Source organism: Cadophora gregata (assembly GCF_030347475.1).
Source record: "Cadophora gregata isolate MNR1 chromosome Unknown scaffold_5, whole genome shotgun sequence".
NCBI lineage: Eukaryota > Fungi > Ascomycota > Leotiomycetes > Helotiales > Ploettnerulaceae > Cadophora > Cadophora gregata.
In genome coordinates, this window is record NW_026695928.1 from 125,157 (window position 1) to 146,596 (window position 21,440).

Genomic DNA, 21,440 nt, shown 5'->3' on the forward strand with positions numbered 1-21,440 from the left:
GAAGACCTATTAAACTCAGGACTCGTACTGCTCAAGAGAGTCCTTCTGGGTGCTTTAGCACTGGGTTGAGAAATTTCTATGTCTCATTGAATGAGCGTTTCCAAAGCTGAAGCTGAAGGTTTGAGCCTGGAAATCGGGCGCTGGAGTGGGCAAATGAACTCGAGGCAGACAAAACATGGGATTATTCTTCTCTGATAAAAGCAAAATTACAAAATTATGTCAAAGTACGCAGTTTAGCTTCCTCTGGCCGTTGTCGCTGACCTTCCAATACATAGGATGTGTTTGTGCTGAGAACATTGTTGACAATATAAGCGAGGAGCCATGAATAAGAGACCAGAGCGCGAATGCGACTGAAATACTTAGATAAACTGAGACCTCTGTACTGCATGGCCATTCAACTTCTTATAGATCTTGGAGCATACCATAGGCACTTTCTGTCTTTTTCCAACCATCCTTCGATATGTGTCGGTCGTGCTGCCAGCCTATGTGGAAGACTTTAGACTTGCTCCAGGACGTCACTTACGAATGTATTTTTTTTTGTAAGAATCCATTGGTGATCTCACGCTAGCATATGCAGTAGCCAAAATGCAGAGAAAGACGGCATTCTGGTATTTCTACGATGTCGGCATGCGGGAAGGGATCTCGACGACCAATTCAAGAGGGAGAGTCCTACGTGACCTAGGTTCGGCCAGCCTCCATTCTCCAGAATACCTACAGGTATAAGGTGAGACTGTAAGGGCAGCAGACTTGCATTTTAAAATCTAGTATCTTTTGATGCTGTCGTCTTCAACTCATAGTATTTGAAGTCAGTTCGATCCCTTTTCCTAGGTATCCAAGAACCATCCTCACGTTCTGTTGAGGCTAATCCCTCCCGTCTCCCGCGCGGCGTAAGGTCCTGAAATAGACTCAAACCTTGTTCCCCCCTTGGCTGTGCGCATGCGTGTGCGTGCCGGAGCACCACAAAAAAAGTGGCTGGCCAAGACGTGAGGACTCAGGACTCAGGAGAGAGCAGAACCCGACTCGACTTCGTCCGAAGAACATCCATCCCCAACCTTCATTCCCACACCTACCACCAGTCATCTCTTCTATTTTCTTCATCTTTCACTGCGCAGAAGAATTATCATCTTTTACGAACACACCACACTGCGCCCATTGTCGCATCTGCATCCCCAACCAGCTCCGGCGATCATCCGCAGCTAGGTGCTTACGCAACACGGTACTCGGTACCAATTACGCTCGTTCAAGAAGCTTCCCTATCTCCATCCGCGCATTCGACTCTTCAATCACGAATCTTCACCTCCTCTAGTCCGTACTCGAGCTATTCCTGGATCTGCGATAGACTGGAACTACCACATTTGGATATCTGGGTCGAGAAAGAACGAAACTGTTGCGCGCAGCAGAAGGGCCGATGCCAGTTGCATGATTTGACGAATTTCCCCTCACAATGGCTGCAGATTTCCGGTTACCGCTTGGGAGATGCCTCCTTTTCTTCATGACCTTTTCTTTCTCCCAAGCATTCTACATTCCAGGTATGTATTGCTGGTTGAGCTCGAGGCGGATGTGTAGCATGCTAACTTTCCCAGGCTGGTCCATCAAGAGTTACAAAGATAATGAAGCTATCCCCCTAATGGTCAATAAAGTTTACTCGGACAATACACAGCTACAATATGCATACTACGATCTCCCCTTCGTGTGCCCTCCCACTGGTGTTAACCATGCCGGATCCTCTCTTCTCAGCGGCCAGACCATCTCCCTTAATCTGGGCGAAGTTCTTCGAGGTGATCGAATTGCACAATCCGATATCGAATTGGTGATGGGACAGGATAAGGAATGTAACTTCCTCTGCTCGAAAACAGTCACCCGAAAGGACCTGAAGCGTGCAAGAGAGATGGTCAAGGATGGGTACGTGGCGGAATGGATCGTGGATAACCTCCCAGGTGCAACAAGCTTCGTCACAGTGGACAAATCCAAGAAATACTATGCTGCAGGGTTCAAGATGGGATACAAGGACATCTCGACTGTTGGAAAGTCCAGATACTATATCAACAACCACCTCACAATTGTCATGCGATACCGAAAGGCCCCTGGCAAGGACGGAGAAAGGGGTGGAAAGGTTGTGGTTGGATTCGAGGTCTACACTAAGAGTATTGGAGGACAGAGAAATTCTTGCCCGGCAGATATAAACGATGTCGAGGAACCATTCGAGCTGTACCTCCGACCAAACAGCACAGACTTCTCCGTCCAATATCCCGAATCCTCCTACCACCCTCCGGAGAGCGAGTCAGATATGGAAGATGGGGCTACGCTTGACATCCCATACTCATACTCGGTATACTGGCGTGAGGATGATAAAATTGAATGGGCGCATCGTTGGGACCTATACTTTGTCAACCAGGAGGAGGGGTCCAGAATCCATTGGCTGGCAATTGTCAACTCATTGATTATCTCCGGAGCTCTGAGTGTTATTGTGGCTATGATCCTAGCTCGAACCATTAGGACAGATATCAAGTCGTACAAAGACGCAGCTGCAGAAGATGGGAAGATGAGGGCAAAGCGACGATCAAGACCAGCAAGTGGTACTCGAACCCCAAAGTCAAGCGAAAAGACTGGAGGATTACTCGAGCAAGTTGGAGACACCGAGAATGATGCAGATGTGTCATCTGATGAGGAACCGCTCGAGGACGTTACTGGGTGGAAATTGCTTCATGGCGATGTTTTCCGCGCACCAGCTTATGGTTACCTCTTGGCCCCTCTCGTAGGATCTGGGATGCAACTGGTGTTCATGGCTGTTGGTCTTCTCGTTCTGAGCAGTCTCGGTATCTTGAACCCTAGTTTCCGTGGTGGTTTCGTTTCCGTTGGAGTTGGACTCTTCGTCTTCGCTGGAGTCTTTTCAGGCTACTTCTCAGGTCGCGTCTACAAGACATTCGGCGGGCTCAATTGGCGCAAAAACACCTTCATCACCGCCACCCTCTTCCCAGGTCTTCTCTTCGCCCTGATCTTCATACTCAACCTCTTCGTCTGGGCACAAGCTTCATCGACAGCCATTCCTTTCGGCACCCTTGTCGGCATCGTCATGCTCTGGCTCTGTATCCAACTCCCCCTCGTCTACGCCGGCTCATGGTACGGCTACGTCCGGACAGGCGCCTGGGAACACCCCACCAAAACCACGACTCTCCCCCGTCAACTCCCAGCCCAAGCATGGTACATCCGGTCGCCACACTCGATCCTCCTCGCCGGCCTGATCCCCTTCGCCGTGATCTTCATCGAGCTCCTCTTCGTCTTCCAGTCTCTCTGGCAAGACAAGTCCGGCTACTACTACGTCTTCGGCTTCCTGTCCGTCGTGTCCATCATCCTGATCCTTACTATTGCCGAGGTCACCATCGTGACGATTTACATCAAGCTGTGCAGCGAGGACTACAATTGGTGGTGGCATAGCTTTATGGTTGGTGGTGGGAGCGCGGTCTGGGTGTTTGCGTATTGTGTGTGGTATTACTTTACGAAGTTGCATATCCAGGGGTTTGTGAGTGGGTTGTTGTTTTTTAGTTATAGTTTTATGGCGTGTGTGGTTTATGGGTTGCTTTGTGGGACGGTGGGCTTCTTGACGGCGTATGCGTTTGTGAGGAGGATTTATGGGTATGTTTTTCCGTCTCCCTTCCGAACTCTTTTCCTTCCAAAATCGGATCAGTTTGCTAACCCAGATAACAGCGCTATAAAAGCCGATTGATGTCGTCAATCGATCCATCGAGTAATAATACACACGGGTGGTATTTGGATTTGGGTTCTTTGGAGCAGGCCATGTCATGAAAGATCGTATGATACATGTACACGTAGAGTCAATCCGATGGCAGTAATAACATAATCAATGATCTACAAACATGGGTAGGCTGGGGTACGAGACGAGATGTGAATGCCATGCTACACTGCCTACAGACAACGAGGAAGAGGGGAGGGGAGGGGAGATCAGGAGAGACATGTGATGGATTAATCAGATTTATATGCGTGTTACAACCAACTCTCTGGTACGGATTCTTTTGGTTTGTTGACTCAACGCTCCTGTTAAGCCACAGCCCAAAAAACACTCCATTTTAAGCGAGGTGCCCCCTTACCACAACAACGCAACCCAATTGGAACGCATCCCTTGGAAGCACATCAATCAGTCGTTTGATCTTCACCTACCTATCTATTCCTCACTCCCCCCACCCTTTCTGATCCTCTTTTCTTAATCTCCAAGTAATCCACTATCATTCTAGCTAGGTATCATCCTACCTCAGAAAACGTCACAGGACCGACCACAAGCTCGGTTCGTTTCGTTCATTATTGGAGTGCGAGGAGTGTGAGGAGGGTGAAGAGGGAGGGATATGCGATGCGATGCGATGGGACGCCAGGCTAGCTAGCTGATCTACCTTGGTACCTAGGTAAATTACCTACCCCGCGCTAAATCTCGTAAATGGTTAATTGGAGTTAATTTGAGTTAAGTTGGATTAAATTAAGTTAAGCGATGATGGGGGGTAGGTACCTAGGCGAGCTAGGGTAGGGTAGGTTGTGGGAAAAAGTGAGTGGGAGAAAGTGAGTGGTTGAGGGGATGAGGGGGTGAGAGGGATGAGTGGGGATGAGAGGGATATCCTGGGTTGAGGGATAGTTGGGTAGCTATTGTTTGCGAGGTGGTGGTGGTTGTACTTCATAATGGATGATGGATGATGGATGATCAATGATCGACTTTCGGAGTGAGAGATATGGCGAGATCATAAATCGAGGTGTGCGAAGGAGGAGGTTTGGAGTAGTCGGGTGGATGGACGGAGTGATGTGTACTGTATGAAAGCGGTTGTATGGCGCGCGCTTTTACACACAGTAGTCTTTAGACTTAAAGTTTAGATTGACTGCTTTCTCGGTCAAGTTAGTAATCACTACTCCCCCCCCCTAAACAAACGTTAAGCGTGGACTTTTGTGGGCTGAAGTCCTAGTAGGCCTTTTCTGACTGGTTACCTCCCCTGGACAGGCTCAAAGCATAAGCTACTTCGTAGATTCTGGTCAACTGTAAAGGCGAGGGTATCTTTAGAAGGTTCGAGATACACTTAAAGCCCTGCTTAAGGCTAGGAATCAGCAGAATCATTGGATTAACACCCTAGCTGACTGCCCACACGAGGCCCAATTTTCATGAGGTTTAACGTTTGTTTAGGGTGGGGGGAGAGTATTCTCCTCTCCTCTGCTCTGATGTCTTGTGGATCCGTTCATACTCCCCCTCCCCCTAACAAACGTTAAAGGCGTACTTTTGTGAATTAAGGGCCTGGCAAGACTATTCTTACTACTGTAGTTCAATGCCCTGGAGATACTCAAAGCACGAGCCAGATTCTGGTCAATTGTAAAAACAAGGGTAGCTACAAAGGTTCGACATACACTTGAAACCCTGCTTAAGGCTAAGAATCAGCAAAATCATTGGATGAACACCTTAGCTGACTACCCACATGAGGTCCAGTTTTCATGATGTTTAACGATTGTTTGGGGGGGGAGAGTATGGCGCAAAGATTGACAGTTGCAGTTACATCTCGTTGTTACCTTTTGATCAGATCTGATCTACATGATGGGGCTTTGGGATCGGATCAGCGGATGATCGTTGGGGATGTGGGGTTAAGTACTACTGTAAGGAGGTAGGCGACAGAGATAGGAGGGAGGTGTATATATGGGGCTTGAGGATTGGAATTAGGATTGGGATTTGAATAAGCAGTTGAGCACGAGAAGATTGGGAGATGTTGGGAGTGAATCGCTTCCATCGGTTCGGATTCCGGATGTTTTGAAGTGCGATGGGAAATCGCTACTGTAGGATGGAATTTGAGTTTGTGTTGGAGAGTTCGTGTTGTACCAGTCTTAATAATGTGGTGAAGAATACGGTGTGTAAGACCTACCGGCGGCGCAAGTGGGATAGAGTTATGTCGGAGTTTAGGGATGAAAATCGGAGTGCTGTGAGGTTGATAGACGTCACGAACCGGAACCGCGTACGTCACGTCGCATTTGAACCGCTTATCGGATTCGATCTCACCATACGTTAAGATGTCACTATTTTCTTCTAGAAGATCAAACCCGTCAGCGTCGCTTTCCATTCTCACGCTTCGTTGTGAAAATCCGAGCTTGAGTAGGTATGTAAGACCTAGCACGTGTCGAGAACATCTCGCACTGGAATCCAAAAGATGAAGTCCGCAATCTTGAGAGTCTGCTTCGGCAGGCATGAAGACGCTTTCCGAACTCAAGGCTTTTCAAGCTGAGAATAACGTAATTAGTGCATTGACTGATAAGATATTGAGAAGTCATCGTAGGAATTGGTTCCGCGGTTTCATGCCCAAAGTTGGCACTACTTGATGATGCAGGTACGAAATGACGACGCTCGTAGCCACACTTGCGGCTCGCATCTTGTGGCGACTAAACGAATAAAGCTTGAAGATTTCTGAGGCAGGTACTTTTGACGAAGTCATCACGAACTGTGTGTCAATCTCGTGAATAGTAATCATTCGTCGTTTGAGAACTGTTCACAGAACCAGTATTCAGATGTCCGTTTGGGAAAGCCCAACGGGATACTCATCTCCAAGGTAGTTTCCGATACGTACTGCCGCCCCGAATGCCGGGACCAAAATCTGATATATGGATCTCTGCAAATCTCTTCACATGGGGGCCCATATCCAATGGCACGTCACCTCTGGTCTGGCGGAACTTGCCTGACAGGCTTCTAGACGGAGAATTTAACTTTGGGGGTGGAAACCCACATGGCAAAATCACCGGAAAAGGGTTTACCGAGAATTTGAAGAGCCTTTGGCAGCGAATCACCTGTCGGTCCGAGGATCTGTACCTGGTTCGGCAGCTCCGAGTAATATCACGGTCCGATTGAAGTGTTTAATGGCCTATTCGGGACGAATGATTGATGGAATGGTGGAAGGGAAGGTTAGGAAAGGGGTCCAGGAGGTGGCAAGTTTATATAAGAATGAGACTCGAGGTGCAAAAGTGCACTTTTGGCCTCCACTTTGACTTAGTGATGGAACTTCAGGGACGGGATATAATGACCGGTTTCAGTAATCGGTCATATCTGTTTCGCCCTGGGTGCTGCTTTCAGCCTAGACCCCGAGGATTCACATGATTGCTTCTAATCTGTCATGTCAAGACCCTGATTACGTAGAGAGGGTACTTTTGCCAAGCTAAGTCGCAGGGTTGTAAGCCTCCTGTTTATCGTTGCTTACTATCACGTGAGTTCGGTTAAACCCAGGGGCTCTCGGCTAAGGTCTTGGCTTTCGTGTTCAGATCTCGACGTCTTTTGTGTGCTCCTCAACTGCAACTACTCCGTAGATATCTATCATCAGCCTCACGCAACCCATCGGATAATGGTGTCACAAGAACTCTCCCGTCGTCCCTACCATCAAGTGATCCGAGCTCGAGATCCAGTGAAGTAGGCTGCCTCGGCGACAGAGCTGGCACTGGATCCTGAGAGGGGCGCTGATATACGAGAAGTTAGCGCTGATTGGACCAGAGAACGAAATCTCAGGTGTAAGCGCTTACGGTGATCCGGGGATCGACGCATTAGGGAACGCTGCATGGTGAGAAAGCGTGCAGCGAGCAAGCCTGCTCAAGGAGTCAGGGCACTGACGCGCTGTCTTTCTTTAGACATTTTGTGCGAGGACGGGGCGAGGCGAGGCGAAGATGCAGCCAGGGCCATGGCTACACAACTACAGGAGGAAAGCGGCTTGGGATACGCTTCAGAAGCCCGCTGAGGTGAGGTGGAGGACAGTGGACGGAGCGGAGAGTAACTCTATCAGCTAAATCAAATCAGCACATATCACATACACGGCCGATGCGACGCATGAGAGCTGATTCGTGCCCATGGCGAGCTGCACTCCCTATTCCGCTGCCCTGGGCTTGCACCGAAAGTGCCTGCACTTGCGCCAACATCTCATCCGATCCCATTCCATCCTCAGTCATCAGCCATCAGCCATCGTGCGTCTCTCCACCTCCTCGCTTGTCGCTCCTCGCTCCTGGGCCTGGCTTCTCACTCGATGTCACAACCCCACCACCTTGTCTGCCACACCCCCATCTCATCTCATTACTTATTTATTTATGGGTCTTCCGACGGCCGAAAATAAGATTCATGCATGTTGGTGACACTGGGACTTTATAAGTCTGGAGATGCCCTCCCTTGCGAGCTCCTGGTAGCCCCCCTTTGGACGTGATATGAGTTTGTTTCCTGGCGAGACGGATTGGATCATATCAAAGAGAGGCACTCACCTAGGATGTCCATGTCGAGCAGCCTGATGCCCGAGCAGGTTGGAGATTCTTCCAGCCCGGACGCTGCAACAGAAGTCAAGATCAAGAAGACAAGAGCGAGCAAACCCAAGGTCAAAACTGGATGCCAGACATGCAAGTTCGTAAAATTGATTTCCTTTGTGTTCAAGTTGTTTCTGTTCCATCCGTCCCGCACCGTACCGCACCTTGCTGCATCTCAGATCTCGTTTCCGAGCCGAGCTTCCCCCAACCTCACATGTTCCCGTTCCGCTTTCAGCTCATTTAAATGGATGTACCACCGTAACTAAACATCTTTTCCGCGACTAGGATACGTCGCGTCAAATGCGATGAGACAAAACCAAGTTGTCTTCGCTGTGTGAGATTTGGTCACCAATGCGATGGCTACTCCAACAAATCGCCTTCCAAGCCGGCTTCGAGTAAGAGTTCCCGAACGCTAGTTCCTAAGTCGCCGAGCCAAAGTCCGATAGCTATCTCAAGACCTGGCCTCCCATCGGACTATTTCGAGATCTCCCCAACGGCTTCATCACCATTAGCCACTTCACCATTGGCGTCATCTCCAACTAAGATATACCCTTCACCGACACGCCAATTATTTCAGACCCCGCAAGAGTATCAAGCATTCCAGACATTTTGTACTAGGACGTCACATGAGCTGTCATCAGCTTTCTCAACCGATCTATGGACTAGGCTTATGCTGCAAGCCTGCGAGACGTCTCCCTCGATTCGACATGCAGTTATTGCGATAGGTGCTCTGAATCTCTCGAGTCCATCGCCATGGCCGGAGAACTCAGTAGGGACTTTAAGGCACCAATTCGCGTTCAGAGAGTATAGCAAAGCTTTGTGCTTGCTCCGGCGAGATGTGGCGGGAGGGTTTTGTGATTTGAGGACGACCCTAATAGCTTGCCTACTGTTTTACTGCTTCGAGTCCTACCATGGATATCACGAGATGGCCATCAATCAAGTGTACAGTGGCTTGAAACTCATCCGAGAATGGGCTTCTTCTTTTTATCGACCCGACGAGACTGGAAGGCTGAGAACGAAAATAGGGAGTGAGAATCCACATATTGTGGAAGACGATATTCTGAGGGCATTTGGGAATCTGGAGATCCAGGTCATGACGTACGCGGATGGACGAACAAGAGAAGCCCATGAGCATTATCGCCATTGTGGGCAAGCGTCGATTGATGAGATGCCAGATATTTTCACGTGTTTGGAAGAAGCGAGGACGATGTTAGAGTTGGTCATTAGGAGGAGTATGCACTGGTTACGCAGCACGATGCACTTGCAGAATTTCTCGACGCGGTCAAGTCCTAGTTCGTCGCCAACTAGTGATGCCGAGGATACTGGACCTTGCTCACTGTTCTTTGATGTGGACCCGACGTTTGAGGAGAGGCTGGAAACTTTGAAAGAATACGAGAGATGGGACGACGCATTTCGGCCCTTGCTGAATCACTCGCGGAAAGGATCAGCTCCGCACGAGGAGTTTCTTCTTGCTTCCACTTTACGTTTACACTGGCTAGCGGGGTACATGTCTATCGCGTCAAACAATAGTCATTCAAGTCTCGTCAACAATGGTCGATTTACCACAGAGCTGGAGGAATTGGTTGACATTGCACGAATCCTGCTTGAGAACTCAAAACGAGACGAACTAGAAACAGGAAACACAGTTTACGTCTTCGACATGCAAATCATCGTTCCTCTTATGACAGTCGGATGGGTCTACCGACACCGCGCTCTCAGACGCGAAGCCATCCAACTTCTCCTCCGCAGTCCACGGAAAGAGGGAGTCTGGGATGGCATAGTAGTGGGGAAAATTATGGCATGGCTCGCAGAGATCGAAGAAGAGGGGTTAGAGGCCAGAGACCAGGATGATGACTATATACCGGAATACGCAGCCGCAAGGTGCATCAAAATGGATTTCGATACGGTGAAGAGGGAAGCGAGCGTTTCGTGCTTGCAGCCAGTTAGTGGCTCGCTTATTGGTGAGGAGCGGAGGAGGGAGGTGTTTATACCCTTTGTGTGAACGGCGTATTTGACAGTCGTAGGTAGGCAGTGGAGGGACAAAAGCCATGGTATTCACACAAATTCTAATGATTCAAACGTCATAAAACTAATTTGATATTGGCTTCATGTCCATCCCTGTAAATTTGCCAATCGCTCGGAGACTCGGACCCAGGCACGCAACTGCCGCATCAAACTCTCAAGCCACCTGCTCTCTGCAAATCAAGCATAAGTCCTACGGTCCTCCAAGCCCGTCTTTACCACCGTTGACATCACCTCCATCTCGGGAGACATTTCCAGCCAGCCATGTGGCAAGCCGGCTAAGTCACCCATATGAGCAAACCTCTCCACCAGTCACCCATCTTACCACAGAAAGTAAACAATGAGCCATACCAGCATAGCATTATGCAAAGTTTCGGGTACATGCACCTACCGGGTCGGGATGTTTCACGGCAAAATACCACTTATTGCTTGTTTGCCTGCTGCAGCTGCGTATTGTCGTGCATGGTGGGGTGATTAAGTTCTATCGGATATCGTAATGTTTAGCAAATGGGAAGATATCCCATCCGAAGCACTGATTTGTTGCTTTCTCAAGCGAAGGGTTCCAAGAATAGATACTGAGGTCACACAATCTCAAGGCTGGATGAATGGCTGGCTGGTGAGTCGGTGACACAATATGCTCGAGGCTCAATCTGACAGATAAATACACCAAAAAGCAAAATTCTCGATGCGTTCACATTGATATGCATGAAATGTACTAGGATGTTGATTTGAAAGCAGTAACTTTGTTCACTACTGTCACAAAAAGGAAAGAGTATGCGAAAGCAAATCTCACTGTGTATTCTTCCAGCCTCTTGCAGCCGGAAATAAAAACAATGGCCGTAACAACAATACCAGCAGAGCGGCTCGCACACGATACAGCCAACCAACATGTCCATGCAATAGCCTAAGTGTCGGCATGTGCCTCAATCTATATTAATCTCCTCCGTGTGCGCGTGCATTCGGAGGTATGGGACGGTGCTTGCTGCAAGGGCGGGGCATTCTCCTGACTCGGTGAACTGCATGATCGGGACCAAACTGTCGGGTCTGGAATGTGTGCTGGGTTAGGTTGAGATGATGTGAGAGCGGGAGGAAGAGGCACGGATGGGATGGGATAGATGGATGGAAAAGACAGACAGGCGGGTGGAACTGGGTATGCATCGCGATGCGATGTGATGTGTGAGTGCGGGGTGCATGGCGGGTTGCGCGACGGCGCTTAAGGGAGTGGCTTGAGAGGTGTTGAAGGTCCGAGGTTTGGTGATGGGGTTGTTTCGGTGCATATATCTGTTTCTTTGCTGGGATGAAACGGTGAGATCTTTATCATCCTGTATTTATAGATGCTTAGATGGTGATCTGGATGCGAAAGATGCTTGTTTACAGTCGTCCAGAAGATGCAAGTGGGATGAAGTTGTGACGAGCTGTTCGCTTGAGAACTATTCACAGATGCAGCAGTCAAAATTATTCAGATGATAGCGCTGTGTGAGCACATGTTGAGAGGATTAACAATTAAAAATTATGTTAGGTTTTTGTTGTCCAGGTAGACATTCCATGTATATGCCTGCAGTTTTGCAATACGTGTTCGTCTAATAGATACGCCCCATCCAGCAACATCCTCAAGTCGCAGATGTCGATCTTGGCTCATTATCTATTATTGCCCTTCCATTGTGGGTTTCTTCTGCGGCTCCTCCAGTTGAAACTATCGCATTGCCATTACCTACTGCAACATCGTATCCTGGTGGGTTTTGTGGACGTTGAGACGGCCTGGTCATATCAACAAGCTCAATTACCGATTCAGGGTGTCCTCCACTTCCCTGACTCCTCCGCGGCTCATAGTCGGGTAAAACCTCACCACCACCTGCGCTCCTGGCTGCCATCTCAGCCTCATAATCCGGTGGTTTTATCTTAGCAACTTCTTCGGCCTTCTTTTTCTGCTTCCTGCTGTGCCACAGTGCAAACATGAAAAACAGCCAGACTGGGATGCCGATACCCACGGCCAGGCCGACTGCCACTTTCGGGAATGGGTTTTCTTTCTTCCTCGACTTGGCATTGCAGTCAAAATATGGGTCGTAGTAGTATCTAGCATCGTACCAGTCTTTCATGTCGTATCCAGGATGCATTCTGAGCCAAGCTTCGACAGCAGGATCGCAGTCGATTTTTTCCAATGGATATATTTTGAGTCCATCAACTGTTCTGAGAGAATCCAGATTGTAGCTGTAGACGATATCAGCTCTTTACCATCTCATAAAGTGGGACAGCTAATCTTACTCAGTCACGTTTCCACCAACTTCAATTCTCCCTACATACTGTAGTGGCCAGGTTTGAAAAAAGGCATTAATGGTTGGTTTAAACTCAAAGGTCCCGTCCATACTTTCAAGGTCTGGAAAGTAGAAGCTAGAAACGTTCATCAGTAGCATTTCATAGATTCGTACACAAGATATTCACCTGTTCACGGTTCCCCACAAAGAAATGTCAGAGACATTCCGCAGGAATGGGAAGTTGACATTTAGCGGATTTCCAGTGGTCCAAATTTTCAGCGACCACTTGTCTATCAAGTCATACTGATTATAACCCCCACCTGAGCTCATCAACCAGGGCATTTTGATACTATGGAGGATCAGCAAGTTTCTTTAGTGCCTTGGCTTGAATTGTTTGTAGAACGGACCTGGATATGTTTCCTATCAAGTGTACCAACCCTGCATGCACTAGCAACGGGAAATCTACCGCCATGCCTGGGAATGGGCCGCTACCTTCGTAGTAGGAGTAACGTGCGAGCAGGCTACGATTGCTGGCAATGAAAATTGAATCAGCCTCAGTCAAGTTGGGGAAGCTGACCCTAGGATATTTATCAGCTCGTCAACACGTCCATTCAGAATTGCTGACACTCACTTCGGTACATTGCCCAGTATCTGAAGTTTATCAGTGACAATTTTCAGCGATGTAACGTCTAGAACTAGTTCTTTCTGCTCGCTCTGGTCGACGAATAAACTCCCAATCTTCTCAAGGTTTGGAAGAGCTACGGTCTCAATATTGGATGCATTCATAAAAGACAACACGCCGAGAAATCTCAGCTGCGGAGCCTCGATTGACGTGAGGAGAGGGCTAGGCCAGAGTGAGTCAGTGTACTCCTCAGTGTAATCCTCATGGTACTGGTCTGTCGTAAATCGACCTGTGAAATTGACAATGTTGTTCAGAACCAATGTACCATTCCACTCGTTGGCAATACTGATGTCACCAAGCCATACGGTGCAATTGGCAACCAGGCTGTCGAGGTCTTCTTGCCTGTTGACTGTAGTGACTGTGTATAAGCCGCTACCTGCACATTCAACGGCTGCAGTGGCTGTGGAAGTCAGCACACGCTCTGCCCCTCAGACCCCAGTTTTTCCAGAGTGCAGAAGTAGACTTACAATGCAGTAATGTGGACAAGAGGACCACGGCATTTGCCAGGCCATGCTTAAACCACAGCATCCCAACAAGCTGGCTTGCTTTATGGAAAAGTTGTTAAAGACGCGCGGCGCAAAACATGCAAAAAGTGGGCAAGTTGCCGAAATAAAGATCACAGCTCCAGGCCAGGGTGGAAGTCAGGAGATTGGATCAGGACTTGGCTGCATCGTTGCCTGGGACTTATTGGGTGGGATTATTGCCGTAGCCGAGCTTGGTATTTACTGCGCCGCCCTGAGAAATGAAAAAGGGGGATACTTCCTGCTGGTCTTGCCATCAAACGATAAGCATAAAACAAATCGAGTTTGCCACCTAAGATGTTCGAGCATTTTTGTAAATATTCGCGATTGGATGAACATCAATTGCAGGTTTATTTGCCCTGAGCCACACTCGTAGGACGTGTTCTTGACGATGTGTGCCGGATGGAGCTTACGACCTTCCATATTAGGCCATTTACGGGCAGCCAAGCATTGGCAGGGAGTAACGAGAGCAAACGTTTCGGTATCGATTCTTCGTTGCATCACTTGGAAATCGTTTTGTTGCAAGTTACTCTCGGCAATTGACTGTATCACAGACATTAACATAAATGAGAGGCGACATGCTTTCAAGGGTGGTGTCCGCCGACATCCGTTTTTCTCGCTGTAAATCATCTAAGCCCCGACCATCCACCATACTCACATTTCTTTAAGGACAACTGGAAAAAGAATTTCTGGGACTACATTACATGAAAACTCAGTCTCGAAAATGAACAAGGTGCTATCTTTTATTTCACCGTCATGCGATGAACAGAACAGAACCGAAAGTCAACAATTGAAGCGAAGACGCTAAATCCCGCCGGACAACGACTAACATGCAAGCCTATACCACTGGCTCATTTTCATATCTCGTCTTACAACAAAATAATATATCAGAAGTACATAGGTCCTAGTAGGGTTCAGGTAAGGTAGCCAAAAGGTGTCAGAAAGTCACGTGGGTGAGATATTCCTCTTTCGGTGCCCCGCTCTCAACAAAATACATTTTCACAACTCCAAGTACTTTCTTACAATCGTGCACGGTGAGTAGATGGCTTGTGTAGCTACAATCAACCTGTTTATCTCACCACTATAAGCTCTGTTCCCAGTCATAATTAATACTACTTGTGCCTGAACAGAACCGTCACGATGGCGGCGCCGCCTAACCTGAAGCCTGCCGTGGGGTGGGTATACGATATCATTCTCCGGGTCTTTGCCACGATGGTAGACTGCTTCTTCAGAGATATCCAAGTTCGTGGAGCATGGCATGTACCTGCCGAGGGCTCTGTCATTCTAGTTGCAGCACCGCATGCCAACCAGGTGAGTGCCCTAATCACATGACCACTCCAGAAGGAAAATCTGACAATTCTACGGTTCGTGGACTCTGTGATTCTTATGAAGATCCTGAGGTCTCTGAATCGACAGATCTCGTGGCTCATGGCGGAGAAGTCGTTCCAAAGACCCTTTGTGGGCACCATGGCTTCGATTATGGGAGCTGTTCCAGTATCCCGGGCCATAGATGTTGCCAAACCAGCGAAGGGAACGATTCTGCTCCTTGACCCTGTAAACAATCCAAGGACCTTGACAGGTATCGCAACAAATTTTGGAGATCCGATATTCAAAGCAGGGGGCTCAATCTACTTGCCGACTGTGCATGGAGAGACCCATAAGCTTGACATTGCAGAGATTCGCGAAGGTCAGACAATAATTCTCAGAACTGCACCGGTTCACCGTGATGCTCTATTCCAGCTCACTGGAAGACGAGAAGTGGATGATGAGTCGCCTCCAGGATTCTTGGGCTCCAAGTTCAAGGTCGCTCCACATGTTGATCAGACCCAAGTATACAAAGCCGTTTTTGACAGACTTGCGCGTGGCGGAAGTCTTGGTATATTCCCAGAAGGCGGAAGCCATGACAGGACGGAACTACTTCCTCTTAAAGGTAAGTTCTTACTACATACATATTTGGAGACCCTATGTGGCTGACGCTTTTCAGCTGGAATTGCGATCATGGCTCTTGGTGCACTCGCTCAAGGGACGCCTTTGACAATCGTTCCTGTTGGAATGAACTATTTCTCAGCTCACAAATTCCGCTCGCGTGCCGTTATTGAATTCGGAGATGCCGTTACAGTCTCTGCTGCGACGATTCACGACTTTCGAAATGGGAACAAACGTGAAGCCGTCAGGTTGGTTATGGCTGACATTTCGGTGGCCTTGGCAGCAGTCACTGTCTCTGCTCCTGACTTTGAAACACTGAATGTCAGTCTCGCCTATACATTTGCGATATACTGCTCACATATACAACAGATCATTCATGCTGCCCGTCGTCTCTACCTCACCAAAACCCCATTCGGTGAGAAAACGCAACGACTTTCGCTAGCCCATTCAACGGAACTTAATAGGCGCCTCTCCAAAGGATATACTACCTACTCTAAATCACCCGACATGATATCTTTGAGGAAAAATCTGCAGAGATATATTGACTGTCTACGAATCCTCGGCCTGAAAGATCACCAACTTCTTTCAATCGCTACCCGCTCCACACATGTCCCGATCTTCTCAATTATTTCGACACTTCTGTTTCGTCTCGGAAAACTCGTTGCTCTATTCCTCCTGACCCTCCCCGGACTGATCCTATTTGCTCCAGTCTTCATCCTCACATCCCACATGTCACGAAAGAAGACAGCGGAAGCATTGGCCGCGTCCAGCGTGAAAATTCGAGGCAATGATGTGATGGCCACTTGGAAAATCCTCATCGCCGCAGCACTGGCTCCTGTGTTCTATTTGTTCTACACAATAGTACTGGTGTGCTTGAAAAACTGCAATCTCACCTATGGCATAATCCCTGCGGGCATGCCCATCTCGCTGCTTATGGCCCTGTCCTTAATCATCCTTCCTTCAATTACGTACGCAGCCCTTCTATTTGGAGAGCAAGGGATGGATATTCTGAAGTCTTTGTATCCTCTCATGCTTTCCCTAAACCCACGCTCGTCTCACGCTGTTGCTGCTCTGGTAGAGGAAAGGAGCAATCTGGTGACCAAGGTCAGAAATATGGTTGATCGCTTTGGGCCTGAGCTATTTCAAGACTGTGATGATATCAGTAAATGGAAGGAGAGGGGGCCAAAGCAACTGTTTGCTGATATCAGTCCGATGGCTGAGATTAATGACCTTTGGAAGTTAGATACTTTTGTCTAGTGCTGGACACTTACTTGGGAGTCTAAAGTACGATGGTTACTTTTCGTCGGCACTATTTGCGTTCCAACGTTGCACAACACTTGGCTTTCTTCATGGTCCATTTCGTTGAATCCACAGTAATTTCAAAACCATTGACGACGAATTCGGAATCTATGAGACTTATCGGGCTCGACAAATGTATCCACAATTGAGTGGGCCTTTTGGTCCCATCCTTTGACCACCTCTGATCAGCCGCCGCTAAATCTCGGCTCCTGATTCTCGGATCTCGAACCAGAGGTGCACTGCATGTAAACATACCAACGAGCTAGCGGGCCAGCTTTCAAATTGATGTGCTCGATATTGCAAGTAACTCACGAAATGCAAGAAAAAGTTCAAGATAATCCAAGCCCAAAATACAGGTTCTGTTTCTTGACTGCAGACTTGGATGAGTATGAACGTCATTGTGTCTTTGCGCCGAGCCTTCGGAATGGCGCTATTACGTCTGGCGGGTTCCAAGAGTCGCCTTCTGTTCCGACACCCGAAACATAAATATACTGAATTTCTCGAGAACATTCAGGAATTTTCTTCAAAGATATCCAAAACTATACAAATTATTCTCGGCAATAATTTATTTCATCTCAAGTTTAAACAGAGCACTCCACATCCTCATCATGCCAACGGCCTCATTTACGACCACTGTCAAAGGATCCTCTCATCCTGAGAGGGTCCGAATGCTCGTTCTGGAGACTGATCAGACATTTAAAGCAACAAGCCAGCGGAAAGGAACCTTTGGCGATATTTTCCACTCGCAATTCTCAAAGGTTGGGCAAGATCACAAACCACCGCTTGAAATTGAGACGATTATGAAGTTCGTTGTTGAGCCAGAAGGAGGAAAGATCCCAGACGTGACCGATGTTGGAGAAATTGATGCTGTGTTGATCACTGGGAGCAAGTACGATGCACATGGCGACGATGAGTGGATTTTGAAGCTGGTGCAGTGGATTCGAGGTATGTTGTTCTTCATACATTGCTTGGCGTTTACAAATGATTCCTTTGTGATCGTTTTGATTCATTATCTTATATAATGAGGCTTCCACTATACTTTGACTGTGTTCTAATCGCATGACTAGCTGCCTGGAAGAAGTATCCCGACATGCGCTTCAGTGGCGTCTGTTTCGGCCACCAGATACTGTGTCGTGCTCTCGGATCTAAAGTAGAGCCATCTCCAGGAGAGAAATGGGAGCTTTCACACACCAAAATCAATCTTACGCCTACCGGTGAAGCACTATTCCAGACGAAAGACAAGATTTTCCTCCACCAGATGCACGTAGATCACGTGGTTGATGCGCCAACTGCCTCATCATCAGAGGGGTTGATCGAGGACGATTCGACTGTCTCGGTATGGGGCAGCTCCGATATGATACCAATTCAGGGAGTGTATATCAGGGAAAGGTTGTTCACGAGCCAAGGACATTTGAGTTATGATGAGCAGATGGTGAAGAAGCATGTTGACGTGAGAGTTGAGAAGGGGTTGATTAAGGATGAGAAGCAAGCTGAAGAGGCAAAGCAGAAGGCGGGGTTGAATCATGATGGGATTCTAGTGGCTGGAGCTATTTTGAGGTTCTTTCATGGCGAAGACAAAGACATCAAGTGATTAGGAGTATGATCGATTGGTGACTTAACAATCAGGCTGCTTTGTTTCCAGTGGAGCATGTACATATTTTCACTCGGGCTTGATAGACGTGATTCTCTTTGCCATCTATCATAAAAACTGTAGGATTGTCTTGGAGCATTGTTTGCACACTTATGAATACTGCTTTGACAGTGCATGATCCGCGCCGTCCTGTGAGGGTATCATGCACGATGTCGCAAACGTCCTACGCAAGATTGGCCGTATAATTTCCACTTCTGATGAGGTATAATTTAAAATAGCCAGCTCAATATCGACACGCTCAAAATATCATGCTTCCTACAATCCGTGAAGTTTTTCTGTTGTCGTGATGTTTCCCCTGAAACTTGCATGCTTCCCACTGGCTCTAGAGCAATAGTAGAAGCGAATCCCAGATCGGTTTTGAGCGGGAGCGTGGGCACGAGATACAGTTCTATCAATGCGACAAGAAGATTCTATTGATTTCAATTTGTATATAGTATCATCAAAGTAGTATCAGCCTCATTATTGTTGAGTACTTAAAGAGTGAGAGCTCAAGGTAGCAGAACAGGGGTCTTAGAGCCTTAGAATCAAGATTAGGTTCAAAAGTCAGTTGCCCTTTGTTACTTCCTCTTGATTAAAGTACTATATAATATCTTTAACGAGGAGAACTAAAAGGGAGGAACTAAAGAAGGGACTGTAATTACGAGAGAGTAAAAGTAGAATAATGAAAGAAGAAGAAAGACAAAGGGCAAAGTAGTATATTTCTCGTAGCCTAAGAAATTCGCTTACTTTCTCCTTTTGTCTTTCCCTTGTCTTTCCCCTTGTCTTTTCCCCTGTCTTTTCTTTTGTCAGACCTTGAGTCTCTACACCCCTTTGACTTTGCGTTATTTCCCTTGTTCAATCTTGAATTAAGGGATTTTTCTAACGTGCAAGTCAATTGAAATGCCTTGCAAAACATTTATGATTACTACAGGGCTAACAGACCTCATGGCCACTGGCTCTCAGGTAATTCTAGAGAGATATGTACACTATTAGAGGTTTGATAGTCTTGTACTAGTTATGCACACAGGTAAAATTTACGTTTTAGCCCTGTGAGATAGTATTTCGGCATACAGCAGTGAATCTCTCAGATGAATTAAACAGGATGTATCTGCCTGACGGGGCGTCCTTCAGAGACGCATGGTGAATTTAGTAAGTGATAGATAGTACTATTGATAGCCTGGTTAATCTGAAACAATGGAAGCGAACAAGTTGCCCCAGGGATTCAACAAGTTCCTTTCAGTCTCTTGTTTATGGCTGCAAATTATTGATCTCCTTTTGTCTCGCAAGCCAAAAGGGAAACCTCGAGACCAATTCAACAAGACCGGACTAGTGAATATAAAGGTTCCAGTGGCTCATCCACTTTGAAAATTTGTTTTCAATAATCAAGAAATTCTTAATCCGAATCAACCTCAGCATGGACGACGACTTCGACGTTACAGGAGCATCCAAATCTAGCAGAGACCTCTTGGTCAACGACCCCACTCCTGCAAACATCTTTACCTTCGTGGAGGCGATACAAAACTCCTCGTAACTTTCAACGGCACCAGTCTAGAGGGTCTGGTGTGTTCTCAATCCATTTGCCGCGCCAGTCCAGTTCTCAAGAAGTTTATCTTTCCTCCTTGGGTTCCACAAGCGGGAGATAGCCAAGCCCCTACCTCACAGCAGAAGCTTCTCGATTGCCGCGAGGACGATACAGAAGCTCTGTTAATCTTGCTAAACATTATGCACCTCAAGTTCTTGGATGTGCTTAAGAAGGCGAGTGTTCAGTTACTTCGTCAAATCGCACAACTCTGCGAGCAATATCAGTGTGTCAGTATTGTTGCTCCTTGGGTTCAGGGCTGGATTTCTCCCGACGACCATCCAGGATATGATCAGTCAGCACTGCTGGTTATTGCTTGGGCCTTTGGAGACCAAGAACTTTTCGAGGGGGTCGCCAGAAACCTGGTGCGCTTCTTGTCGTACGACAAGGATGGTCACCCTCAGGATTTAGCAGATGAGAGAGTGGAACAGCCCCTTCCACCAGGAATACTAGGTATGTAACAAACAATTGTTCCTCTTTTAATGCCTTTGGCTGATCAGATTACCTAATTAAAAAGCATTCTCAGTGTCCGTAACGAAGCCATAAACGCAGCAGTATCGGTTCCGTTTTCTCAGCTAGCGCGCTACGAGGCAGCTGTCCCCCCTAGAGGTCCTGTTCAACTCGTATGTCAAGTTCAAGTCGAGAGGGACCACAGACTTGCGTGCGACGCCCTTTCCCATGGAAGATTGATACGTTCACTGATGAGCAATGGCATCTACCAGAAGTCCACGGATGAACTTGTCACGATGCCAGACACCGATCTTGAAAACGTCGCCGCAATACTTGACGACCTTAAGCTTCAATTGAATCCAGGACATAACTTAGTTGGTCCTGGTGGAGACCATTCAGCGTGCTCAACAATCGATTACCGGCAGGAGAGAATCAAAATCATGTATAATCTCAGATCTCCTGTCCTGGATTCCCACATCGAGCATATGCGAACTCAACGGACAAAGTTAGGATTCATGAAGGTAGAAAATATGCCTGAGGAGTAAGAGAAATCTCTACTTGAAAATTGGGCAGAAGGAACTTAAAACTGTTCCTTGACATGCGTCCCACTCAAGTGTGCGTCATATCTGATGCTGTTGGGCAGGCTGTCGAAGGAAATAAGCTTTACGCTGGCCATTTATCAGTAGCTCCTACAGAACAAATGAATTATGGTAGAAAATATCTCAATTTTGTGAGTATGTAGCATGAGAAGGATAACCACGACTTGGCTAAGTGGGCTGGC

General features: G+C 47.6%; 6 protein-coding genes across 6 annotated transcripts; 5 read left to right on the top strand and 1 right to left on the bottom strand.

The window, feature by feature from the left end:
* Nucleotides 1-877: 877 nt before the first annotated feature.
* On the top strand, nt 878-6,066 carry ONS95_010841 (uncharacterized protein). The gene is made up of 4 exons (XM_058504423.1): nt 878-1,529; nt 1,584-3,633; nt 3,706-4,415; nt 4,477-6,066. The coding sequence occupies exons 1-3, from the start codon at nt 1,445-1,447 to the stop codon at nt 3,722-3,724; spliced, it is 2,154 nt and encodes a 717-aa protein (XP_058358979.1). The 5' UTR covers nt 878-1,444; the 3' UTR covers nt 3,725-4,415; nt 4,477-6,066.
* Nucleotides 6,067-6,401: 335 nt separating this feature from the next.
* Nucleotides 6,402-10,300, top strand: ONS95_010842 (uncharacterized protein; the record flags this gene model as incomplete). Its single annotated transcript, XM_058504424.1, has 4 exons — nt 6,402-6,674; nt 6,720-7,193; nt 7,282-8,395; nt 8,584-10,300. Exons 3-4 carry the CDS (start codon nt 8,265-8,267, stop codon nt 10,298-10,300), a joined length of 1,848 nt encoding a protein of 615 aa, XP_058358980.1. The 5' UTR covers nt 6,402-6,674; nt 6,720-7,193; nt 7,282-8,264.
* Nucleotides 10,301-11,801: 1,501 nt separating this feature from the next.
* On the bottom strand, nt 11,802-15,389 carry ONS95_010843 (uncharacterized protein). Its single transcript, XM_058504425.1, has 7 exons — nt 15,150-15,389; nt 13,722-15,095; nt 13,204-13,654; nt 12,980-13,150; nt 12,760-12,921; nt 12,583-12,708; nt 11,802-12,528 (listed from the first exon to the last, which is right to left on the bottom strand). Exons 2-7 carry the CDS (start codon nt 13,780-13,782, stop codon nt 11,931-11,933), a joined length of 1,569 nt encoding a protein of 522 aa, XP_058358981.1. The 5' UTR covers nt 13,783-15,095; nt 15,150-15,389; the 3' UTR covers nt 11,802-11,930.
* Nucleotides 14,916-16,958, top strand: ONS95_010844 (uncharacterized protein; the record flags this gene model as incomplete). Its single annotated transcript, XM_058504426.1, has 3 exons — nt 14,916-15,086; nt 15,192-15,705; nt 15,760-16,958. The coding sequence occupies 3 exons, from the start codon at nt 14,916-14,918 to the stop codon at nt 16,956-16,958; spliced, it is 1,884 nt and encodes a 627-aa protein (XP_058358982.1).
* A 650-nt stretch (nt 16,959-17,608) lies between these two features.
* On the top strand, nt 17,609-18,591 carry ONS95_010845 (uncharacterized protein; the record flags this gene model as incomplete). Its single annotated transcript, XM_058504427.1, has 2 exons — nt 17,609-17,945; nt 18,068-18,591. 2 exons carry the CDS (start codon nt 17,609-17,611, stop codon nt 18,589-18,591), a joined length of 861 nt encoding a protein of 286 aa, XP_058358983.1.
* Nucleotides 18,592-20,352: 1,761 nt separating this feature from the next.
* On the top strand, nt 20,353-21,204 carry ONS95_010846 (uncharacterized protein; the record flags this gene model as incomplete). Its single annotated transcript, XM_058504428.1, has 2 exons — nt 20,353-20,666; nt 20,727-21,204. The coding sequence occupies 2 exons, from the start codon at nt 20,353-20,355 to the stop codon at nt 21,202-21,204; spliced, it is 792 nt and encodes a 263-aa protein (XP_058358984.1).
* Between the last annotated feature and the right edge of the window lie 236 nt (nt 21,205-21,440).

What these genes read in the sequence shown, in the direction of transcription:
- ONS95_010841 (XM_058504423.1), top strand. Translation starts at nt 1,445, where the DNA reads ATGGCTGCAGATTTCCGGTTACCGCTTGGGAGATGCCTCCTTTTCTTC. An exon ending in CCAAGCATTCTACATTCCAG is followed by an intron (nt 1,530 to 1,583) that starts GTATGTATTGCT and finishes TAACTTTCCCAG; the next exon opens with GCTGGTCCATCAAGAGTTAC.
- ONS95_010843 (XM_058504425.1), bottom strand. Translation starts at nt 13,782, where the DNA reads ATGCTGTGGTTTAAGCATGGCCTGGCAAATGCCGTGGTCCTCTTGTCC. An exon ending in ATACTGGGCAATGTACCGAA is followed by an intron (nt 13,151 to 13,203) that starts GTGAGTGTCAGC and finishes TAAATATCCTAG; the next exon opens with GGTCAGCTTCCCCAACTTGA. An exon ending in TTGATAGGAAACATATCCAG is followed by an intron (nt 12,922 to 12,979) that starts GTCCGTTCTACA and finishes GATCCTCCATAG; the next exon opens with TATCAAAATGCCCTGGTTGA.